Source organism: Ambystoma mexicanum, chromosome 3q (assembly GCF_040938575.1).
Source record: "Ambystoma mexicanum isolate Mex_15411 chromosome 3q, UKY_AmexF1_1, whole genome shotgun sequence".
Classification (NCBI taxonomy): domain Eukaryota; kingdom Metazoa; phylum Chordata; class Amphibia; order Caudata; family Ambystomatidae; genus Ambystoma; species Ambystoma mexicanum.
The window spans coordinates 1010967240-1010990847 of NC_090926.1; the positions used below are offsets into that span (position 1 = coordinate 1010967240).

General features: G+C 48.2%; 1 protein-coding gene across 4 annotated transcripts in view; it reads right to left on the bottom strand.

The window, feature by feature from the left end:
* Nucleotides 1-23608, bottom strand: part of RPTOR (regulatory associated protein of MTOR complex 1) — a 2822438-nt gene that overhangs the window by 1655916 nt on the left and 1142914 nt on the right. For all 4 annotated transcript variants that reach the window (XM_069655181.1, XM_069655184.1, XM_069655182.1 and 1 more), the window contains exon 6: nucleotides 20867-21042. In XM_069655181.1, coding sequence (XP_069511282.1) covers nucleotides 20867-21042 — 176 coding nt within the window. The remainder of the gene's footprint in view (nucleotides 1-20866; nucleotides 21043-23608) is intronic.

The window sequence follows — 23608 nt, forward strand, 5'->3', positions numbered from 1 at the left end:
TGCAAATGATCTTCTTCATGGCAGGGCATGAGAGAAAACATCCAGGGAAGTGAGGCATTCCGCTGGCTGTTGTCAATTGTAATAAGAAGCCAGAGAAATGCCAGGGAAAGGGAGACATTCCGCCTACGGATGTGAACCGTAACAATAAGCCTGAAAAGGGCCAGGGGAACCGGGAGAAATTCCTCCAGCTGTTGTGAATTGTTATAAGAAGTCAAGTAAAGGCCAAAAGGAATGGAGACATTCCGACTATGTTTGTGAATCATAACAAGAACGGTCCAGGGAAAGTTGTGAACTTTAAATTAAAGGTTACTCACCGTAGTGACTAACATACTCTTAGTCCTGGTCCCCTTTCCTCCATACTGCATGGGCCTCCCTTCCAAGGGAGGGGAGACGGAACCTTTTCCACCAGAAAAAACCTTCCCTTTTAAATTTGGAGGCGCGCGAGGGTGCGGCACAGGGAGCATGCGCTGCCCTGACCCCGCCCTCGGGCACCACACCTCAGTCCCCATTGACGATTCGACAATGGATTTAACATTGCCTAATGACACCAGTATTATTAGGGGGGGAGGTTGGTGGGGCGTATGGAGGAAAGGGGACTAAGAGTATGTTAGTCACTACAGTGAGTAACTTATAATTACTTACGTCCCGTCCCCTTTCCTGCATACTGCATGGGCGATTACAACTGAATGTAGCCCCAGGGTGGAGAGGAGGCCCTTCTTAAGCAAATAGGTTCCTGAGAACCACCTGTCTGAAAGCCGCATCAGATCTAGAGCCGGCATCCAGATAGTAATAATTGCAGAAAGCCAAGGGAGTGGCCCAAGTGGCTGCCCTGCTTTTGACTTGCCAAGGGACATAGCGCTGGAATGCGATGGCTGTTGCCTTGGCCCCGACTGCGTGGGCGTGCATGTTGGCCGGAAGCGGTTTGTGCTGACCCTCGTACGCCTCTTTGATGGCAGAGATCATCCAGCGGGATATGGAAGCATTGGAGCCCTGATAGCCTGGTCTTGAGCCTCCGAAAGTGACAAACATGGCGTCAGATTTGCGGAAGTCCTTGGTCCTGTCCAAGTAAAATTTTAGGGCACGCCTGACATCCAGACAGTGCAACACTCTCTGTGCATCGTCCTTGGGTTCGGCAAAAAACATAGGAAGGACTATTTCCTTGTTTAAGTGGAAAGCAGACGGCACCTTGGGCAGAAATGTTGGGTGTGTCGGCAGGACTACTTTGTCCTTGTAAAAGGTAGTATGGTTATGAGGTGACCAACACCTGCATTTCTCTGACACTACAAGCCGAGGTGAGCCCGACTAGTAGGGCCGTCTTGATGGTGACCAGCCTGATGTCCGTAGACGCCATTGGCTCAAACGGCTTGTGCACAAGGGTACCCAAAACTATGTTGAGGTCCCACACAGGGTGCGGCCTCTTGACGGCGGGTAGAGCCTCGCGAGCCCCGTCAAATGTTTTTTGACAATAGGATTGGAGGAGGAGAAGATCCCCCTCTTCCGAGTTCCTGTAAGCTCCAACGGCTGCAAGGTACGTGCGGCAGGTGTCCATCTGCAAGCTAGAGGGTGCGAGGTGCGCCGAGAATGAGAGCACTTCAACCAAAGTTCACGCCAGGGGATCGATGTCCTTGGAATCGGGCCAGTGGCAGAATATGGTCCATTTGCTTTTATACTGGGCCCTGGTAGCCTTGCTCCTTGCACCCTGTATGATTTCAAGATTAGAATGTGAGAGGCTAAGGTACCAAAGCGCTACCTGCTCAGGAACCACACTGTGAGGGCTAGTTTCTGTGAAGCGGGATGGATGACCCTGCCCCCCTGCTGTGCCAGAAGATGTGCTGGGCCAGTCAGAAGGTTGATAGGAGGCAACTCTGAGAGGCTGAGCAGCTCCGAAAACCATGGCCTGGCCGGCCACCATGGAGCTCTTAGAATGATGATGAGCTGGCGAGACTCCTTGATCTTGCAAATTAGTCTGTGAATCCGGGGAGTGGGCGGGGAGGCGTAAGCCATCATGCCGTCTCACTTAAGCCGAAATGCGTCACCCAAAGAGCCGCAACCTTGCCAGGATGCAAACTGGGGACACTTCTTGTTGTGCCAGGTGGCAAAGAGATCCATGTGGGGGAGACCCCACCTGTTGAAGATCTCCTGAATAACAAGGTTGTTTAGCTGCCACTCATAATTCATGGCTCCCAGCCTGCTGAGCCTCTCCGCTTCCAGGTGGGATTCCCCCAGGAGGTGGACTGCCGTGAGGTAGATGTTGTTCCCTAGGGCCCACTCCCACATGCTGATCGCCAGTCTGCACAAAGGAGGGGATATGGTGCCTCCCTGCTTGTTGACGTAGTACATGCTGGTCGAGTTGTCTGTCTGGATGAGGACAACCTTGCCCCTGAAGTGGTAGGAATGATCTGAGTGCTAGCCAGATGGCGTTCACCGCCAACCAATTCATGTGGTATTCCTGCTCCTGTCGAGTCCAGGTGCTGTGGACCGACAGATCGTCCAGTGTGGCTCCAAAGCCCTCGAGCGAGGTGTCTGTGGTGATGGTGGCCTGCGAAGAGGGTGGCCGAAAGGGCTTGCCCGTCCATAGGTTGCAGTCCCTGGACCACCATGTTAGGTCTGGGTGGAGAGATGGAGGGATGCTGATCGTCTCCGATTGCGAGCCCCGCTCCTGATTCCATGAGGCCGCGAAGTGCAGCTGAATCCTCCTCATCCTTAGCCTTGTGTGCGGCACAGCTAAAAGGACCGCTGCCAGTAGACCCAGGAGATGTTGGTACCACCAAGGCGACGTTACCTCTCTGCTGACGAAGTGGGCGGTGGCCCTCTTGATGGCCGAGATTTTGTCCGTGGACGGGAAGACCTTCTCGGAGCACGTGTCCCAGATGAGGCCCAGGAATGTCAGTCTGCGTAGGCTCCGGCTGTGACTTCTTGAGATTGAGCGAGAAGCCCAGATCGTGCATTGTGTTCTTAAGGGCATGGGAAGAGTGGTGAACCGCTTCCGGAGATGTAGCCCCGACGAGCCAGTCGTCGAGGTATGGGTAGATGTGGAGGCCCTGCACTGGGAGGAGGGCCGCAAAGGCATTCATGAGTCTGGTAAAGACCCTGGGGGCCGAGTTGAGGCCAAAAGGAAGGACCTTGTATTGAAAATGGAAGCCCATGATCCTGAACCGTAGGAAAGAACGATGGGGCTTCCAAATCGGAACGTGCCAATACGCATCCTTCAGGTCCAGGGAGCACATCCAGTCTCTCTTGTCCAATGTCTCAGCTATAAAAGCTGGCATAACCATCTTGAATTTTTGCACGGGTAGGGAGAGGTTGAGGATAGAAAGGTCCAGCACAACTCTAAGGCCAGCCTGGTTGTTCTTCTGAATGGCGAAAATCCTGGAGTAAAAGCCAAAGCCTCGCTGGGAGGCTGGGATTTCCTCCATGCCTGGCTCTCTACGAGTGACCGGATCGCCGCCAAAAGAGTTGCTATCCCAACCTGTGGTAGCTGAGGGGAGGAGAGGCTGGGATAGGAAGGCGGTACCCCGTGGATACTACGGAGAGGATCCAGGGTCCGCGAAATTCTGGAATCAGAAAAGTGCATGGAGAGCAAGCCTGCCCCCCACCGGAGACACGTGGACCCGAAAGGGCGTGTCATGCTTTCTTTCCCTCGGAGGCTGACGCTGAGGAGGGGAATTGGAAAAAGCCCTTACTCCTACCCCCTACCCCCTTTTTGTTGTTTGCGCCGGCTCTGAGACGGCGAGCGGTCCGGCTGCCTGGATCTGCGTTCCTGGAAGCCACGGAACCCTCCATATGTACGACCCCTTCCTGAGCACTGCTGAGATTGGGTGTACAATTTGGGCATGGTCTTTCTAAGAATGGATAAAGATTTTGCCGTTTGTGAGCCGTTTTTCTTTTTGTCCAGCTCCTCTTTCGTAGGAGTGGAACCTCGAATCATAAATCTAGAATGCGCTCCTGGACATCCGGGTTGAATTTGATTGGCCGGAGGCAGGCCGTCCTTTTCATGTCCGTGGCAATACAGATGGCATGGCCTTAGGTATCGATATAAGCCACTGTGGATTCCATGAGGTCATGCGCCACCAGCATGGCCTCAGCTAGCCCGCCTTAAAGCACGATTGGCTCTGGGAATGGAGTTCCAGGAAGAAGTCTGCAATTTCCCACCATAATATCTGGTTTGCGGCAGAGAGCATGGCATAGGCCGGACGTAGATGTAGAGGCGTTGGAAGAGTTTCTTGCCCTATGCCTCCAAGATCATCTCCTCCTTGCCTAGCAGGGCCCAGAGGAAGAGGCTGAGGATGAGGATGACTGGGGCTTGCAGTATAGTGATGCTGCAGCAATCACTGAAGAGTGTGGCTGAGGATGGGCCAAAAGCAAGAGTGTATCCCCTCAAACTGCCTGTACTTGGCGTCCAGGCGTCGATTGACCGGCTGGGCTGAGTGGGGTTTGAGCCAGCCCTTCTAGGCCAGGGAGACTACATCGGTCTGCATAGGAATCCCCGATTTGGCAGAGGGGCATCGCCAGAACCCCCTCTGCCGGCTGCTCAACCTCTGGTCGGGGAAGGCCCAGGTACTACGCCAAACCAGCAAGACGTTCGTGGAAAGCCCTGGCTGAGGATGGTGTGTCCAGATCCTCCTCCTCATCAGTATCCTGCACATCTGGAGGATCTTGTGGAGGAGGAGTAGTTGGCGCCGGAGGCTGTGGTATAGAGACTGCAGCCGGAGGCTTAGGAGGCGGCGGAGGTTGCAGAGCTGGCTCTGGAGCTGGAGGAGACAGCTGCACCAGGGCCTGGGGGCCCGATGGAAGTGTCTGTGTTGCTGCTAGCATGGCGGGAATGACTTCCCTGATGGCGTCCTTGGTGATGGCCCCCATTTGAGGGGACTTCATGAGGTCAAGGAACTTCTCAAAGAGCACCTCCTCACTGGCAAAAGAGGTGGCAGGGGGCGCCGACTGGGTAGCGGGGAGCCGCTGCGTCCCCTGTCCATATGGATGCCACAGAAAGCTGCCCTGCGCAACTGAGGGGTAGCCTATAGGCCACGTATCTGACTGAGGTCAGACCCACCTTGACACTCGTTCTTCGCCGAATTCCTGAATGGCGTCAGACCAGTGCCACTTTCTGGCATGGTGGGAATTTTGTCGAGCTGCCTGCCAAGTGCCTGCGACGTGGTGCTCAGCCCGCTGGCCCGGTTCTCGTCCAAGACTCTTGCGTGTGGATCACAAGGCCTGCCATGCTCCTCAGGCCTCGGCCCGGTAGGTGCGACACCCTCGACCCAGGGGTCGGTAGAGCTGCGTTTAGGCGCCCCTTCGGACATGTTGCCGGTGCCGGTAATAGGGCATAGCCCCTCAGACATATTGCCGGTAATAGGGCGTAGCCTCTCGGCCATGGTGCCGGTAAAAGGGCAGAGCCCCTTTTCCGTGTCGACGGGAATGGGCCGAAATTCACCAGCGCTCCTGGGTTTGACTTCGACCAAAAAGGGGCTGGGGTGTGGCACCGGAGGGCGGACACAGGGCAGCACATGCTCCCTGGGCTGCACCCCCGCATGCCTCTAAATTTAAAGGGGAAAACGTTTTTTCTAATGAAAAAGGTTCCGTCTGCCGTCCCTTGGAAGGGATGCCCATACAGTATGGAGGAAAAGGGACGGGATGTACAGTCAGAGATGCAGAAGTGTTTGGGCTTGTGCATTAACTGCAGCACAAAGGTTTTTAATTATTCCACGTACACCAAGCACTAAAAGAAGCACAGAACAACAACACACACACATAAAAAGAAAGCTTTGATGAGCTAAAACATGACTTAGCACATGCACAAGTGTTAGCAACGCCCATCTACAAAGAAAAGGTTTCACCTGTTCACATTCAGATGGAAAAGAATTGTGGAAAAGGAGAGCATGTTCTTTGTCCACAACTGACTTGGTTAGGCGACATGATGGCACAGCAAAGGTTGTCATGCCAATTTTCTTTTGCAATTGCCATTGGAACAGCTTCACTCCCCTACCCACGTATCGAAAGAGCATGTGGCTGCAGGGATAAGTGAAGACAAGTTTGTGCTAAATCTGTATGAATATGTCAGAGTATGTAAATAACTGCATGACCTGCCAGACATTTCTGCCAGGTCACACACACAGTTGTACAGGGAACATTGTTGCGACCGGAAGTCCACTTGCATATCGACTATGTTACAAGAACCTGGTTGTAGTTGTGTGTCCATTCCCACGTTGGCTTGAGGCAGGTCCCTGTGCCCATAATGACACCCGCTCTGCAGCTAAATTTCTTGAGAGGGGGGTCTTCCCGAAGTGGGGGATTCCAGATGAAATGGTTTAATAAATGAGGTAACACTCCAGGCAATAAAGCATAAACTATGCACGGTTTACCATCTTCAAGCCAAGGGTTTGGTAGAAAAGATGAATGGACTGCTCAAGATGTGATTGGCTAAGCTTATGCAGACGCTTGAAAAGTCCTGGGTGTACTGCTTGCCTCTTGCTTTGTTTGTGCGGAGCGTCCGACTCCTGTGCGTGTGCCAGCGTCTGACTCCTCACGAGATGCATGCGCTTTTTCCACTGTTGCGTACAATCTCTGACTCTCACTCTTCTTCTGCTATTCTAGGGGGGTCAGAGAATTTGATACGTATCTCAAAGAACTTACCAACTCCCTTAAATATATATCCTTCAGGGGAGCCCTAAAAACCAATCTGAACAATCAGGTGACCCAAACATACACTTTCCACAAGCCGCACTTCTATATCCGGGTGACCATGTCCTCGTGAGAAACCACGTAAGTAAGTGAAAAGAGGTGCACTTCACTGTCCCACATATCGTCATCAACACCAACTGCTGTGAAGCTTGAAGGTCGGCAAGTATGGGTTCATATCACTGACGTTCGCGAAGACAAGCGCACTGTCTCCCAAAGCACAACATGGGAACTTTCTTTGAATTTGTTTACAGCAATTAGAATAAGAAACTAGTAAAAGGAGGATGATGAAAAAGTTTCTAATGGAAAATGTGTAGCAAGAAAATGACAATGTTTATATGTTGTAGTATAGTATTATTGCTTTTGCATTGGTTGATTTTCAAAGAAAGAAATGAAACCAATGAATGAGCAAAGAAAAATGGGAAGAAGAAATATGGGTAGGGCCTCCGCCATAGCACTGAAGAGGAGCATAATTAATTAACTGGAAACATTTGGTACTGTGAAAAACCACAGTGTGTTTCACACCCTAGTCCCCAGAGATCCCGTTTTCAGGCGACCCGCAAAGGGCCATCGCTTTTGGATCCCGATCCCAGGGGTGGACAAGCAAGGGAGGATCACCTGGGTAGGGGGTCCTCAGCGAGTAGGACTGGAGCACCTGATGGTGAGACATGGTATCCCCCTCTTCCAGTAATCCATCCAGCCCGTATCCATTTTTATTTTATGGGATACTACAACTCCCATAATTCCTCCCTACTGCACATTAACACTACTACTGAGACAAGGAAGTTGAGGAATGAGGCTAGGAAGATTACTTCCACTTACCTACAATGGCTCTGTCCTTCTAATGAGATCAGGGAGAGAGTCAGGCACGCAGTGCAAATCACATACACCTGCCACTTGTTAACATTACCTGTGAGGATGAAAGGTGGTGCGCACAAGCACACTATGCTGATGCAAACCAAACTGTGAAACTTGGAAGGCCAAGGGGCTGATCGACTGCTGCGGAGAGCAAGCAAAAGTCAAGCAGGAATCCTACCCTTTCAGGGAGCCGTAAGCAATACATGACTAAACATAGGGAAGTGGAAAATACAGACCTTCAAAGTGCTTCCAGGAAGCCCGCTAACATCCCGGGTGAACAACAGAGTTAGGGAGGAAACAAGGAGACGAGGGTAGCAACCTTGACTGCTACGCAAAAGCCCTTCAAGAGCCAAAGCGATTAACACTGCTGGTGAGTGACAAAGCAACAAAAGGCTGATGTTATATTAATAAGCTTGAAGCAAGAAAGTGAAGGTTGCACATGTGTTGATGAGACAGGTAAGAAAGAGGACAATGATCTAAATGCTGGGAAAATATATACAAAGTAATAGAGTGGCCCTGTGAAAGTGAGTTGCAGATTCAAAAGTCTCTCTCTGTAAAATGTTTTGCGATCAACGAAACACAGGAATGGAAGGCAAGAAAATAACTGCATGAGCTATTTGAACCTTGAGAAATGAAGAGCAGGAAATGAAAGATGTTTTGAACTTTGAATAAATATGAAGTTTATAAACCGTCGAGAGAGTAAAATACAGAGCATATGAACTGTCAAAGATGCCACGAGGACAGAAGTGAAACTACAACTACCAAGACGCATTGGTGCTCTGTGTGAACTTTAGAATGACAAAGTAAAGCAATTACCAAGAGGCATTACCGTTGTGAACATTGTGTAAAGGGAAAGTGTTGAAAGGAAGTCGAAGTAGTCATGCAAATGTCTTAGTAAAAGCCTTGCAGTCTCACAGGGCAACTCCCCCCGCAAAAGGAAAAGGCAGGCTCAAGCCCGACAGAGGGAAGCCTGTATTGTATTGAACTGTGGTACACAGATATTGAATGTGATAATGAGAAGCAGGCTCCACCTCGGCAGAGGGAAGCCTGTGTTATATTTGGAGAAAGTGAAAGACAAAAAGAGATATAAAGACTGGTGGTGAGGCGGACGATGCCCAAAGGTTCTTCCTGAAAAGACTGGTAAGATCTTGATGCCTAAGCCTGAACTGTTGAACTGCACCCGAGAGCCAGAGTATGCAAAACTGACATTGTGCCAACCACCTATCCTTTTTATGAAATTCTTGAGACCACATGCTGCTGTACGTGGAGAAGGGAGTTGTTACCCGAGCCCTTCCTACATTTTGTTCAAGACACTATTTTTCCCTTTAGGTATTCCCTTTACACATTTGTTGTCGAGAAGGAGAGCAAGGTTAGGTTTTCTTAGTGTAGGCCTTTTTATGTTGACTAGACTGCTTTATTGTCTATTTAATGGCCAAGACTACTCATTATAGAGTTAGGGCCAGTTAGGAATTCCATCAACCCAAATAAATTAACTAATAAAGGATTTCAAAACTTGTATCCATTGTGTCTGTGTCTACTATTGATAGCATTCCTTCCTCACAGTACAACGAAATGATGCGCGTGGGAAGAGAGTAAATGGCACATGCTAGGTCTGCTCTCATTCCACACGTAGTAGGAGTATCCATGCTTTTTCTACCCCAAGTGGTGTCCTATGAGGAGGCGGGTTGCCTAATGCACCTGTCGCTCTGTAGAACTAGAAGTGTATTCTAAGGGAAAAAAGTAACTGTTTACTGGGTGGATGAAAGGGAAAATGTGTATGTAGACCATGTTTTAAAATTAACACAAATGCTTGAGAAGGAGGAAACCCGGCCTAAGGTAGTGGAGTATGTCACTGAGGGTCCTAAACAAGGTGAATTACAAATAAAAGACCACAAGAGAATATGGTGCAGAAATGAGAAAGGGCAAAGCGTCTCCTGGTGTCATACAAGACCATTTATGAGAGTAGAGGGAGCAGTATGGTATGGGGACAAATGGGAGGAGGGAATAATGTAGTGTTGTGCTGAAGAATTGGTGGGTTTTGAGCAAAACGTAGCAGCCAAGGTGAATGACAGCTGCCAAAAAACATGGGGAAAATGTGCGCATGCCTTAATCTGGGCTACATGTAAAATATCAACCAGTTGACATAAGGAGCTTTACGCCATTCCCTTTGTGTTTCAGGTCAAGTGGGTCCATTTTCCTGGGGACTAATTCGGGCTGCGTCAAAGTGGTGAAGAATGCAGAGCGGACGCAGGGACCAGCAGCAGTGATGGATTTCTGGTGGGCCTGCAGATCCAAACCATACACCCAGCTTCCGCTGGAGTGGAGTGTGTCCTCTCATCATCTTGCACAGCCCTGCACTGGTGGTGCCCCAGAATAGCACTGCCATGAAGATTGCATTGCAGGGGTAAAGGGCACAGCAAAATGAGCAGCAAAAAATAATGACGGGGAAGAAACGAGAAATAATTATTTGTCAAAAAAGAGTGCGGAGAACTTGGCCGTTACCCCGGATGAGTTTGGTCTATTTTCTATGGTTGCTACCATTTGTAGCTTCAAGGAGTATAGGCTGCAGCAAATTTGAAATGACTGCAGCTAACTCAGTATGAGTTATTGCAGTTGGCAAACCCAACAGCAAAAAGTTTGAACGCAATTAAAGAGGAGATGAGGGCCTTGCACTTGGCGCCCTTCAGAATAGTTTTGTTTTTTACCTTACAGCCATTGAAGGAGGTGTTTGCGCCAAGTTTGGGACAAGTTGCTGTCCGGCCACACTAGACTGAGGCCTCAAATGGAACTCTAATTGCAGCCATACAAGAGATACGGACACTCCAGGGAAAGTTGACAAGCGAGGTAAATGGCATGCAAGCGAAAGACTGGCTGGACAGCATCTTCACATGGGTATCCACCTGGCTTTCCGGATTGTTTCAAGTGACTGTCCCCGTGTTAGTTCTCATTCTCATCACCTTGTGCATTACTAAGAACTTCCTAAAAGTATATTTTAACAAGAAAAAAGGACAGTTATTGTTACCCTTGAGTGTTGACAAAAAAGGTTTTCAAATGAAGAGTAGAAACAAAATGATAGGGAAAGGTGAAGAGGAGGATCCTGATGGATGGGCTTTTACACAGCCTGCAGACATTGAAAATTATATAGAGTTCTAGATGCAATGTCTAAATAAAGGGACAGGGTGTGTATAGATTAGAATGGTTGGGGGAGACGAATGAAAATTGGAAAACATTTGGATACATTAAGACAACATTGCAAAAAAGGAACGAGATGCCCAAAAAGATTTGGTTATTAATAAAATAAATTGGGGTATAATGTAATAAAGATGCAAGTACAACGCAGTATAAAGGAACGCGCTTGTCAGCTGCGAGAGTAGCAATGTAAAAGGGGATGGGGCTCTTTCTGATATCTGTGAAATAGAACCCATAATAAAACTAATCACTAAATGCAAGGACATAGATAAGTATAATCAAACTTAGTGGTAGGATCAAATGTTGTAAATAGACCTTAAAAGCTTGGCTTTTGCAGAAAACGTGTTGAAGCCTTTTGTGTGTGGAAAAAAGTGGCTGTGGCAGAAAGAAGAATGCAACGGTTGTTATTTTTTGAGGTCACAGATTAGAGCTCACAGGTTCGAATAATGAATGCATGACCATTTTATCATTCAAAATCTTCATGAAATATGATTTTCTAATGGAGCCAAAAAGAACGACAGCGGTTTCAAATTGCCTTGTAGTACATTTTCCCTGGTGAAAGGGTTCGAGTGTCCCGATATGCAACATTTGTGTAGCAGTACGTCTGTGATTCAAGGCCCTGGAGGTGACATGTTGGTAAGCACTTCTCATGAGAACCAAGATGACGCAACCAGAGCGTGGATTTAAGTTTCCGCTTGCCGTCTCAAAGGTTTCAATTAATTAACTTTGTGCTGTGGGAAGTGGGATGTTTTGTGACGTCACATGTTGTAATTGAGGGAGGTGTGGGAAGGTTTGTGGGCCCAATTGTTGAACGCCATGTATGCTTTTCTAGAAAGGTTCAGAGTGCGAAATCCAATCCATTTTGTGTGGGGAGATGATTTCATGCCTCACAATCACGAATACTAATCACTTGCATTGTATAAAAGTTCTAGATTTAGGGGTGTTTCTTTGACAGCAACCTTTCATGCAGTTCTGTTCCACAATCACTTTGAATTCGCTCTCCCAGCTACATCTAGGGCCTTATATAAAACTAATTACCTTCAGAACCAACTTCGAAGCGGACAAAATAATGTGTCAGACTCCTACTGAAAAGATGAACATAGATCATCAAGCCCTTTGCTAACTTCCTTGGCTTCCTGTGCATCCGGATTCAATTCAAACCACTATGCTTTGCCGACTGAGGCCACCTATGTCGTAGGCCCTGAAGTAAGAATGGAGAAATTCACAGTGTGTCCCGGAGAAGCCACTATGATCAAGCAAGGCTTTGTTTCCTGCTGAAAAAGCACCCAACCACGGGAAAGCATAGTCAAGACAATGTTGCATGTTGAATTCAGCTTGACCATTTGTAAACAGCAAAACACCTGGCTCTTTTCCAAAACAGAAGAGCAATGATACTACGCAGGCCACTTAATTTGAAATAATCAAAATGTTGGACACACTTCACCTGTGTCAAGCATTACAGGGACATTTAACGAACATCACTGCGTAAACTATATAACATACCCAAGCACAGATAGCCCACTTAGACAGGAAAGAAACCAAATGTCCCCACCAGTTTACCTTCCAAAAGAAGAAAAGCGTAAGAAGGTATAAAGTATGCATGAAAGCCATTTGGTATTGTTTATTTCACTGATAGGACAATAGAGACTGACACACGTCTAGAATATCACTGCCCAACTTGGAACCAGATATCCCACCCATTAGTGCAATAAAAACAGATACACTTAAAACAAGAATAAAAAGCGTGAACAATTCAGTACTGTCTTTTTAATATGTCGAAAACAAGGCACTAAGGTGCGCTCTCGAAAACAACCCATTCATTTTAGGAACAGATCAAGCATTGCAAAGCAGGCGCCCCATTTAACCCACACCATAAAACAACTGCAGGTAGCCAAATGGGGAGAACTCACCCCAAATGACTTGGTACTAACCATTAAACCGGTCCGGAAACAACATACACCTGCACTTATGAAAAGTGGATACAACTATTACAGTAACTGCAAAGTTGAAGGGAGGGATGTAAGACTTGCAGATTTTTACAGTCTCAAGGAACCCACCACCCCAGACACAGACTAGAAAAACCAACCTCGCGTTCCCACTCACTAAACAATTGATCATCATCAGTGTACCGCCTCTTACACTACATACATCCAAACGGTTGTATACGAATTGTTCGAACTACTATTGTTTGAATTACAATTGACCTTTGCACAATTGACTGAATTGTGAAGGTCAATTGTTACATATATGCGGGGGAAACCCCCCATTATATGGGATACATTACTCACCGTAATCGTATTTCTGATGCTTGTATCTGCTTAGATTCCCATGCTGTGCATAGGCCGACATCTAGTGGAAGCTGCGGAGTATTACAGTTTGTTTTTCGAAACTCGAAAATGGGCGTCGACACAGGCGTGCCAGTAATACTATCCCTAGTGTGACGTCCACTGTACCCAAGATCCCTCACGCGTCTGGGATCCTCAGATTGTATTTTTTCTGACATGAGGAAGCATGAGGAGTAGCGTGAGTACAGATAATCCAAGCAGATAGAAGAAAGGTAAGACTACAAGCAATCATGCGCCTTCTCTCGGAGGGGAAGGAGGGTGGGTCGCATGTGAATCTAAGCAGATACAAGCATCAGAAATACGATTACGGTGAGTAATGTATCCCTTCTGAGGCTTGTGGAATCTGCTTAGATCACATGCTGTGCATAGATTAGCGAGCAGTACCCGAAGAAGGAGGTGGGATGTGAGAAGGGTCATGAGCAAACAGGTGTCTTAGAACCGCTTGTCCCACTTGTGAATCTGTCTTGGAATGAGTGTCAATGCAGTAATGCTGAGTAAAAGTGTGAATAGAGCTCCAAGTAGCTGCTTTGCAAATGGTGTCGAGGGGAACATTTGCAATGAAAGCCAGAGTGGCCCCAATGCCTCTAGTAGAATGGGCCCTTGGCATAAAAGGCAGAGTTTTTTCAGAAAGAGTAACACAGCTGTATACAGTTGATAATCCACTTCGAGATCGCGCCTTTAGAGACGCGATCCCCCTCTCTGCCTGTAGCTACGGAGACAAACAGTTGATCTGTTTTCCTTAGCGGTCTGGTTTTATTTACATAGTAGAGGACCGCCCTACGCACATCAAGGGTGTGTAGTTTCACCTCAGCTGAGCTTTGCGGGTTCTGGAAGAAAGCCGGAAGCTCGATGGACTGGTTTACATGGAATTTAGATATAAATTTAGGTGAGAACCTAGGGTGTGTGCGTAAAACCAGTTTGTCTTTGTGGATAGTAAAGAAAGGATCCTGCACTGACAGAGCCTGAATTTCACTGACCCTTCTTATAGAGGTAATGGCTACTAAGAAGGCCGTTTTATAAGTCAGGTGTTTGAGACTACTTTTATGCATGGGTTCGAAAGGGGGGCCCATGAGCTTAGCTAGCACCACGTTGAGGTCCCATCCTGGCGGTGGGTTCGAAATAGGAGGGTGAAGTCTCTTTACTCCTTCCATGAAGGCTTTAACTACTGGTACTTTCCACCACGATACTTTGTTATGGGATGTGGTGTAAGCCGAGAGGGCTGCCAGGTGTACTTTCAGAGAGTTAAAAACCAAACCTGCGTCCAGCAGGTGGAGCATGTATGTTACAACGTTGGAAGGAGTGCAATCAACTGGGTTGATTTGTTTATTCTGGCACCAAATAACAAATCTCTTCCACTTGTCAAAGTAACAGTGCCTTGTGTTTGGTTTCCTGGATTCTTTTAGGATGTCCATACACCTCTGTGGTAAATTGAGATGCCCAAACTCTATGACCTCAGGAGCCATGCTGCCAGGTTCATTGAGTTGGGTTCCTGGTGCACTGTTTGACCTTGTTGCTGGGACAGTAGGTTGTACCAGGCTGGGAGTTTGATGGGCTCGCACACCGCCATCCTGCGTAGGTGTGGAAACCATGGTTGTCTCGCCCACATGGGAGCAACTAGGATGAGCGTCATCGATTCCTTGTTCATCTTGTACACCACCTTCCTGATGAGGAGTTGGTGGAAAAGCATACGCAAACATCCCTGACCAGTTCATCCACAGGGCGTTCCCTTGGGAGTCTGGCTGGGGGAACCTGGATGCAAATCCTGGGCATTGTTTGTTTTCGCTTGTGGCGAATAGGTCTATAGTGGGGAAACCCCACTGAGAGAAGAGATCTTCTACGATATCTCTGTGAAGGACCCATTCGTGTTCTTCTGGGAGGGAGTCTCTGCTTAGGGCATCCGCTAGGGAATTGAGCTTCCCTGGAACATGTTGTGATGACAGGAAGATGTTCCGTCTGAGTGCCCATATCCAGATTTTCTGGGCGAGCTTGGACAGATTTGGCGAACGAGTCCCTCCTTGTTTGTTCAGATAGAACATGGCTGTCGTGCTGTCCGTCCGGATCTGCACCGACAAGTTTAGCAGATGGGGCTCGAACGCCCGAAGCGCTCGGAATACTGCCAGAAGCTCTAGCAGGTTGATGTGGTTCTTGGCTACTGAGTGAGACCAGAGACCCTGAGCTGTGTGGTGGAGATGGTGAGCTCCCCACCCAGTCAGGCATGCATCTGTAGTCACCACTGCCTGTACTTCGGGATCGTAAAAGGGTTTTCCCCTTGCGAGATTCTCTCTTGTCCACCAGTGTAAGCTCTGTACGAGTGTTGGCAAAACGACCACTAGATCGTCCCACTGACCACTTGCCTGAGACCACTGTTTTGCCAACAATTCCTGCATGGGACGCATGCGCAGACGCGCGTGGGGGACCAGGTAAATGCATGACGCCATCATGCCCAGTAACCGCATTGCTTTGCGTACCGTTATTTGTTGACCTGACTGATAATGTGGAATTTGCAGTAGTATATTCCGAATTCTCTCTTCCGAAGGGAAGGTCAACCCTTTCTGAGTATCTAGGATTGCTCCTAGGAACTGTTTTGAGGTGCTTGGCACCAGACTTGACTTCTTCTCGTTGATAGAGAAGCCTAATTCGTGGAGAAGGGCAGTACCTTGAATTGGTAGTGGCGACTGTCCACCTTGAAGCGCAAGTATTTTCTGTGTGCTGGGAGCATGGAAATATGAAAATAAGCATCTTTCATATCCAAGGTTGCCATGTAATCCCCCTTTTTTAGGAGGGGGATTTACCTCTTGTAGCGTAGTCATACGAAACTTTTGGGGCTTGACATACTTGTTGGCAGGCCGTAAGTCCAATACTGGGCGCATTGTCAAATCTTTCTTTGGCACAAGGAAGTAAGTTGAATAGATACCCTTGTTTACCTGGTGTCCTGGGACGAGTTCTATCGCGTCCTTTTCTAGCAGAATGGCGATCTCCTCGAGAAGGATCTTCTGATGTTCTAAGGAGTGTATTCTTTGTCGTGGAGGGTGGTTCGGGGGACGCTGCAGTAATTCTATACAATATCCTGTGGACACTGTTGACAGCACCCATCTGTCTGAGGTGATCCCTTCCCAAGCCTGGGTGAAGTTGGAAATGCGTCCCCCTACTGGGGTTGCGTGAGAAGGGACCCTGAACTGAGCGTCACTGCTTTGGTGGAGGCGTGCCACCTCCCTTGTTGGGGCTGCCTCTGCCTCTTCCACGACCTCTCTTGTTACCCCTGCCGTAACTTTGGGTAGACTGCTGGTTGTTGTTCCATTGTGTACCCTGTCCTTGGGCATAGTTGCCTCTTTGTGAATTTTGGCCGCGTGGGCGACGAAAATTACTGTTCCCCCTCTGGTTAGGGGGTTTGTTGGTAAGCTGGCCAAGGGATTTGAGAGTCTCGTACTCGTCCTTGGCATTCTTAAGTGCGTCTTCGACCGCTTTCCCAAACAATAGATCGGGTTCCACCGGCTTGTCTATTAATGAAGCCTGGGTTTCTGTTTTGAACCCCGACTGCCGTAACCACGCATGTCTCTTGATAACAGTACCTTCTGCTATCAATCTTCCTGCGTTGTCCGCGGCGTCGAAAGTTGCTTTTAATATGCAACCAGACACGGCTCTCCCTTCTGTCGAGATCCGAGCCAACTGGCCCTTTAACGGTTCAGGAGCAGAGGCTATGAGCGCCGCGACCTCTTCCCATTGATGGCAGTTGTAACTTGCCAACAGGGTGGTGGAGTTTGCAATCCTTGCTTGGTAGGCGGACGTTGAGGCTACCTTCCTGCCAAACCCGTACAGTCTTTTGCTCTCCTTGTCGGGAGGAGCTTCTGACGACGATAAGGGTGTCCCAGCCCTCTTCCGAGTGTTGGTAACCACTAGGGAGTCTGGTTTAAGATGTCCTCTTATATAAAGAGGGTCAGACTGGGCTGCCCGAAAAAGTTTTTCGACTCTGGGGTTGACGGCTCTGGTGAGGTTAGGATTCACCAGGGATGGATCTATTCTACGTTGGATGGATTTAAGGATAGGGATGGTCTGAGCGACCGGCCTCCTCTCTCCCACCAACTCTTCTGCGAAGTCCCTTTCCTCCTGTACACCGTGGGTGTCGATGTGAAAATGTTCTGCTGCGCGAGCGAGAACTTCATTAAGGAGGGGCTGGTTATCAACTGGCGAGTCGGTAACTGGGGCTTCGCTCTCTACCGGGGAATCTACTCTGTAAATTTCCTGCTCATCTTCTACCTCCTCCAGGTCCTCATCATCCGCATAGTATTCAGTCCCGGTTTGTTCCTCCATAATTGTAAACTCCTGGTCCCCTTCAGGGAAAGGCTGTCCTTGGTATCTGGGGTGTGGAGTAGAGTATGGAGTAGAGTAAGGCTGCACCTCGAAGGGTTCAGGTCTTTCGAACCGGGCCTTTTTACTTAGGGGGATAGGATCAGAGGAGCCTGAGGGTGTGGCCCCTTGAGGGTCATACAAAAGGAAATGTTCTGGGTTTTGTCATAAAAATCAGCTAAGGAAGACATCCTTGACATGACCCTGTCTATGTCTTCACTGGACCATTCTTTGGAACAGGGTATGACTTTAGTAGGCAACTTAGAGGACTTACCAAGGGTACCCTTGCTGTATGTTGATGTCCCAGTAGATTTATGTTTGTCTGTCTGCTTAGGGTGGAAGGATGGTCTTACAGGAGTGGAAGGCTGTGCTTTCCGCTGTTTCCCCACCTCCCCGTGCGTGGAAAAATGTTTTCCCTGCCCCTTGGCGGCCCCAGAGACTTTCGACGCCTGGCGTCGAGGGTCGGGAGAGGTATCTTGTTTCGAGCGTGGGGCCTCGCTGGTGTTAACTGCGGCCTCGGTCTCCTGGAGCGCGGCCTGGGGGTGGAAGTCGTCTTCGTCTTCCGACGATCGAACTTCCGTTAATCTAGGGAGCGAGGCACTCTTGGCAAGAGTGGATGATTGCCTTGCGTCATGAGGCGATCTCGATCGAGAGCGCCCAGAGGACACAGAGTCGGACCGTTCTATCTGTGCCTCTTTCCGAGAAGTCGACGTCGTCGAGGTTCGGTTGGACTTAGTGTGCTTAGTGTGTGTAGGGTGTGTAGCGCTTGCGTCGCCGGGGGTCTTCCCCATAGCCGCCCTGCCGGACAACCTTCCGAGGTCGGGGACCTGCGCTCGGCAGTCTTTCGACGCCGTAATGCCCTCGTCGTCCGAAAGTACGGCGTCGCTGCCATCGCTGAAGGCGCCCTCCGCTGCCATGGCCGCCTGCCTGGCGTGGTGGGCCCAACGCTTTGTCGAACGTTCCTTAAGTGTCTTAGGCTTAAACCTACTACACGCTCTGCAGTTCGCTTCGGGGTGGTCCCTCGGCAAGCAGAGATTGCACGTGGCGTGCCTGTCGACCCAAGGGTATTTGCGGTTGCACTTGGGGCAGAATTGGAAAGGGGTACCCTCCATACGCACCTTGAGGCAGCGGGCTGGTAAGTGTAGGAAATATATAAGGTGTACCTATATACCAAGAGTGAAGAGTATGTACCACCCCCCACTCTCCCTACTTGCAGGGCCGAGGCCAGCGGCCTACTAGGCCCGGGCCGAGGCCAGCGGCCTCCCGAGGCCCAGATCCGTCGTGCAGCAGCCGACGGTCGATGTCTTCTCCAGCCGTCGTCGAGTTCGAGGGTCGACGTTGGGGTGGGGAAGGATGTCAATAAATAATTTTAAATTTCAATAATTAGCAAAAGTATGGCTAAGGCCAGGGGACTCCGCAAGATGCTTCCGACCAGTATGGCGGAAAAAAACAATCTGAGGATCCCAGACGCGTGAGGGATCTTGGGTACAGTGGACGTCACACTAGGGATAGTATTACTGGCACGCCTGTGTCGACGCCCATTTTCGAGTTTCGAAAAACAAACTGTAATCCTCCGCAGCTTCCACTAGATGTCGGCCTATGCACAGCATGTGATCTAAGCAGATTCCACAAGCCTCAGAAATATATATATATATATATATATATATATTGGATACATTACTCACCGTAATCGTATTTCTGATGCTTGTATCTGCTTAGATTCACATGCTGTGCATAGGCTGACATCTAGTGGAAGCTGCGGAGTATTACAGTTTGTTTTTCGAAACTCGAAAATGGGCGCCATATACATAAATATATATATAAACTATATATATGCGGTCAATTGTGTAAAGGTCAATTCGGACCCTTGACATTCAGTCAATTCGGCCATTCGAACAATTGCGTTCGAACAATTTGGGTAATACCATCCAAACAGCTACGACACCAACAGTGGCTCACCCTCTATTTCAGTGCACTGCAGCATATTCACAATTTTTTCATATTTTTTATCATCCCACCATGTTATACTTACCCTCCACACCCCCCATGCTTGGTAAATTGTACCTGTGGCTGTAAGGAAGAATTCTCTTATAAGGCTAATTTCCCAAACCTAGTGAGTCCCCCAGCAGCTTTGCTGGATTTTTGGGGTTTGTTTTTTTTTTTCTCCTGCTAAGAGTGAGACTCTTTTCCTCCCACTCTTAGGCATGATTTGAGGTATGTCTTTGACTTTGTGTGCTTATGGGCTATGGGTGTTTTTACTCCATAGGGTATCATCTGTTTTTGTGTGTGTGTTACACAGCACCCTCAGTGCAGTAACACAGGGGTGTCATAGTGACCCCCAAACAGACTCCATACCCTGGGACTGACTACTGTCTCCCAGGGCATGTAAAGTCACCATTGACTTTACTAGTCCAAAATTGTGAAAAGAACCAGTACAAACCATCATATTGTGGAAGTACTGGAAGGGGTTAATTTGATTGCCCCTGGGTCTGTTTCCAAGGGGGCACTGTCCAGTTCCCCCCTTGTCGAGTTTCTGGCTGGTGCCAGTGGTTACCACGCATAATATTCCACCGGAATATTTCATATGGGATTTTCCCATTGATTTTAAACGCACCACTTTTTGGTGCAATGTTAAAGATACCGCTGGTTTATTTATTTAATATTAAATCACTGGTTGGGTCTTTTTTCCAGAACTCTTTTCTAAAATGGCGTTCGTGTCCGTCTCTGTAACTCCAACCAAGGTCGGGCCCTTTGTTCCACTTTGTTCCACTTTTTGGCGGGCTTCTCCACAGAATTCTCCACTAATGTTTTAACTTAGACTTGTCTAGTAATTGCCAAGGGAGGTGTAAATACTTTTCTGATTGTGTTGGAACTTGCTTTCGATTAATAGTGCTAGTGTATTTTCTAAAGTGTGTGTAAAATAAATTATTATATACTCTTGATACAAAGATCTGGTCAGTGTTTGCTTGTTCTACTTTTCGGCCCTATTGTGTATCCTCTGTATACTGCCTAACTCTTCTTGAGAGAAGTCTAACTGCTCAGCCACAGCTACCAGGTAAATCTGGGTGGTACAGACTGCTACCAATTGGGTTTACTGCTTACTCCTGTAGCCTTAATCTTCTTGCAGTGGTCCCCAAGGGAACTGCACAGGATTCTGCACAACAGTGGCCCATATGGCAACCCAAAAACAAGTGTCTCACCCCCATTGACCGAGATTTGTTCACTCCGCAGCAGGTACGCAGGAACTGCATGAATTAACATTATAATTGACAGCTTGCCTTTCCTTCTGCCCTCCCTTTCCCCACTATACAAAAGCGCCACAGGCCACCAAACTGGCAGAATTCGCACTATACAAGACCCAGTAACATTACAGTACAACACAAGAGACAGTCATTCCCTCCTGTTTAATGCCATACTGTCCCTCCCGACTTGATCGGTGGTCTCCCTCGACTTACCACCGCAGAGCTATCTTGATAGGCGTGGTGAGGCAGGAAGTGAAGAGATCTGCTGGCAAATCCGGGTTCATTGGCAGCAGCTCAGTGGCTTGGCAAGCAGCTAACTGGATGCAGTTCTTCATGGATGGGGGCAGAGGTATCTGAGCAAGTGGATGGTTGGGGTTGATGACTGCAACCTGGTGAACAACACACATGGGAAATAAGTAGTGGAAGAGATCATCATGCAACAAAACCTGATAAGAATATCTAGAGGCATCAGCCACCCATGACGTTTTAGCAGCATGACATTTGAAGTACCATCACAGTTCAAACAGGCAACTCTAGCTTCTCTTTGAATCAGATTCATGGTCCATGACTTAGCTGCTCATCCCTTGCAACAGTGCCCAGGAAAAATAAAAAGTTAAAATGAGACTTGAGAAATAGCACACATGGAAATTCAGGGATCCATAACCCTCCCATGAATGTGCAGATTTCAACAGTGATAGGTCATACACGGGGATACACTTTAGGCAGTTAAGGAGGGAACGCAGGTACATTCTTAGCAACTAACACACCTGCTCATACGTGGGTCTATCTAGTGGCCCACCAAAGACAGATAAAAGGGCTTTCTATTACTCTGCACTACAGATGACATATCAACCAGGGGACACTAGTTCTGAGTAGCTTCATGCACTAGGTTTATGATATTTACTTATTTCGTCACATTTCAATTGAGGCCAGGTTGTCCAACCTGATGTATTTCGGTACCAGTGATAATGTTGCCAGGGAAATGGCTGCCAGGTGCTGACATGTCCCTAAAAATGCACCCTCCAGACAAACCCTTTCCCCAAAAATTCTAGGATTGGAAGTACTATATAATTATACCCATCCTAAAATATTTGGAGAAAGAATTTTAGGTGTTAGGATAAAAAAAGTCACCTACTTAATGGCGACATTATCATATGGCACCATAAAGTGCAAATAAACTGTTTTGTAGCTGCACACATTTCACTGGATCTTTCATAATCCTTACCCCCCTCCATTCTTCTAGCTTGCCTTCCATATGGGGGGAACCCCACAATTTGCCTCAAATAAATTCTCTCAGGCCCCTCTCCCTCCACCATTCCATGTAGATTCGACAAAAACCCCAGACAAGGTTCCAAGGCAGGCTGTACCTCCAGCCAGGGTCCAAGGATGAGTTCCTCTTTCTGCTTCTTGTAAAGTCTTCAGATGATTTGCCTAAGAGGAGCTCCAGCCAACTTTTAAAGCCAAGCGGGCCACACGGATTGGTGTAGGCTGAGCCTACCGGAGTGAATCAATCCTGGGGTCCCTACCAACAACTTTCTTTATGTGCGAGGTCATCACCAGAATGCTCTGTAAGAGGAAAAGGTACGGGGTCCTACAGGAAAAAGGGGTGTTCCAGAACGAATATGGCAGAACCCTTCTCTCAACAGAAAGTGCTCTGGGCTCACTCTGTGATACTAGGTCCCACCCACCTTCTTGTCTGCTGTGGTCAAAGAGTCTTTATGGTTAATGGGCCTCCCTGTGTGGTTCCTTTTTAAAGAGGCATATCAACCTTGAAGATGCCGCGAGACCAGACTCTCTGGCTTCTGCAAACCACATTCTTGTATCTTATGAAAGGGGTCCCCCTAGCAGGGGCTGTCTACTGCAAATACTCAAACATATTAGTTCATTAATACTGAAGAGGAAGCTTCAGATTGACACAGTTTCATATGAAAGGTCTGTTGGGTTTCCTGTCTCCTTCGTTATCCTCTGCAGCCAGGCCCCATGGTGGCCGGTTTGAAGTACCCTCTATTGGTATGTTAAACACTGCCACCAGCTGCAGGGCGTAACAATAGAGCATGGTGGTTCCATGGAGCCTTTGTTAATTAACCAGATGGTCTATGACGGGGGAAGCTTTTCTCCAGTCCTTGGGATGACATTGTGCTCGGCTCTCCTGTCATATTCCAACTAAATATGACCAGGGAGGACTGTGCCTATATGCTGTGTCCATACCAGAGTACACTGGTCTACATGAAAATGTGTGTGGATTAGCCCCACACGTTTTCCTGAGGCAGGTCTACCATTATCCATTTACTTACAAATTTCAAAAAAGCCTATGCGAGCCCACGCCCACCATGCAGATGGTTGAATTGCTCACAACAGGCCAACTCTCTGAATCCGATTTTTATAAGGCAACCACAGCAAGGAATACTTGGACGCTGCAATCCCTGACCGAGAGAGGGGGAAGTGGGACAGTGAAGCTGTGGGCTGCTTTTAAACTGAGAACCGCTAACTTAAACAATACCAAGTCAGTCCAGGATAAAACAAGAGTAGTACGTGTTGGTCATCTTGTGTGTTAGATCTTTCCTATGTACAGTTTAAGAATCTGGGATGCTGCAGAGCTCTATCTGCAAACAAAGTGGTGGCAGGGCCAAGTTATGTCATGCAGGGAGAGAATTGACCAAGCCTAGGGAAGCACGAATCCTCAATCTCCATCAAGAATGGCTTACACCTGAACCCAAGAGGAATAGAGAACACCCTAGGGTCAGGAAAATACACACAATAAGTGGCAAAAGGAAAAGAGGTATATGGTGTTTGAAGAAGGTGCAAACAGGATTTTGGGGAAGGTTGGAGGACACTGACAGCTATGAGAAGAGAGAACATGTGAGAGCAGGTGCTGCAAATAAGAAGAGAAGGAAGTGGCAGCGGTGCCAAGAGGCTATGGGGAGGTTTTGGCAGAATGGAGAGAGGGCGATAGGA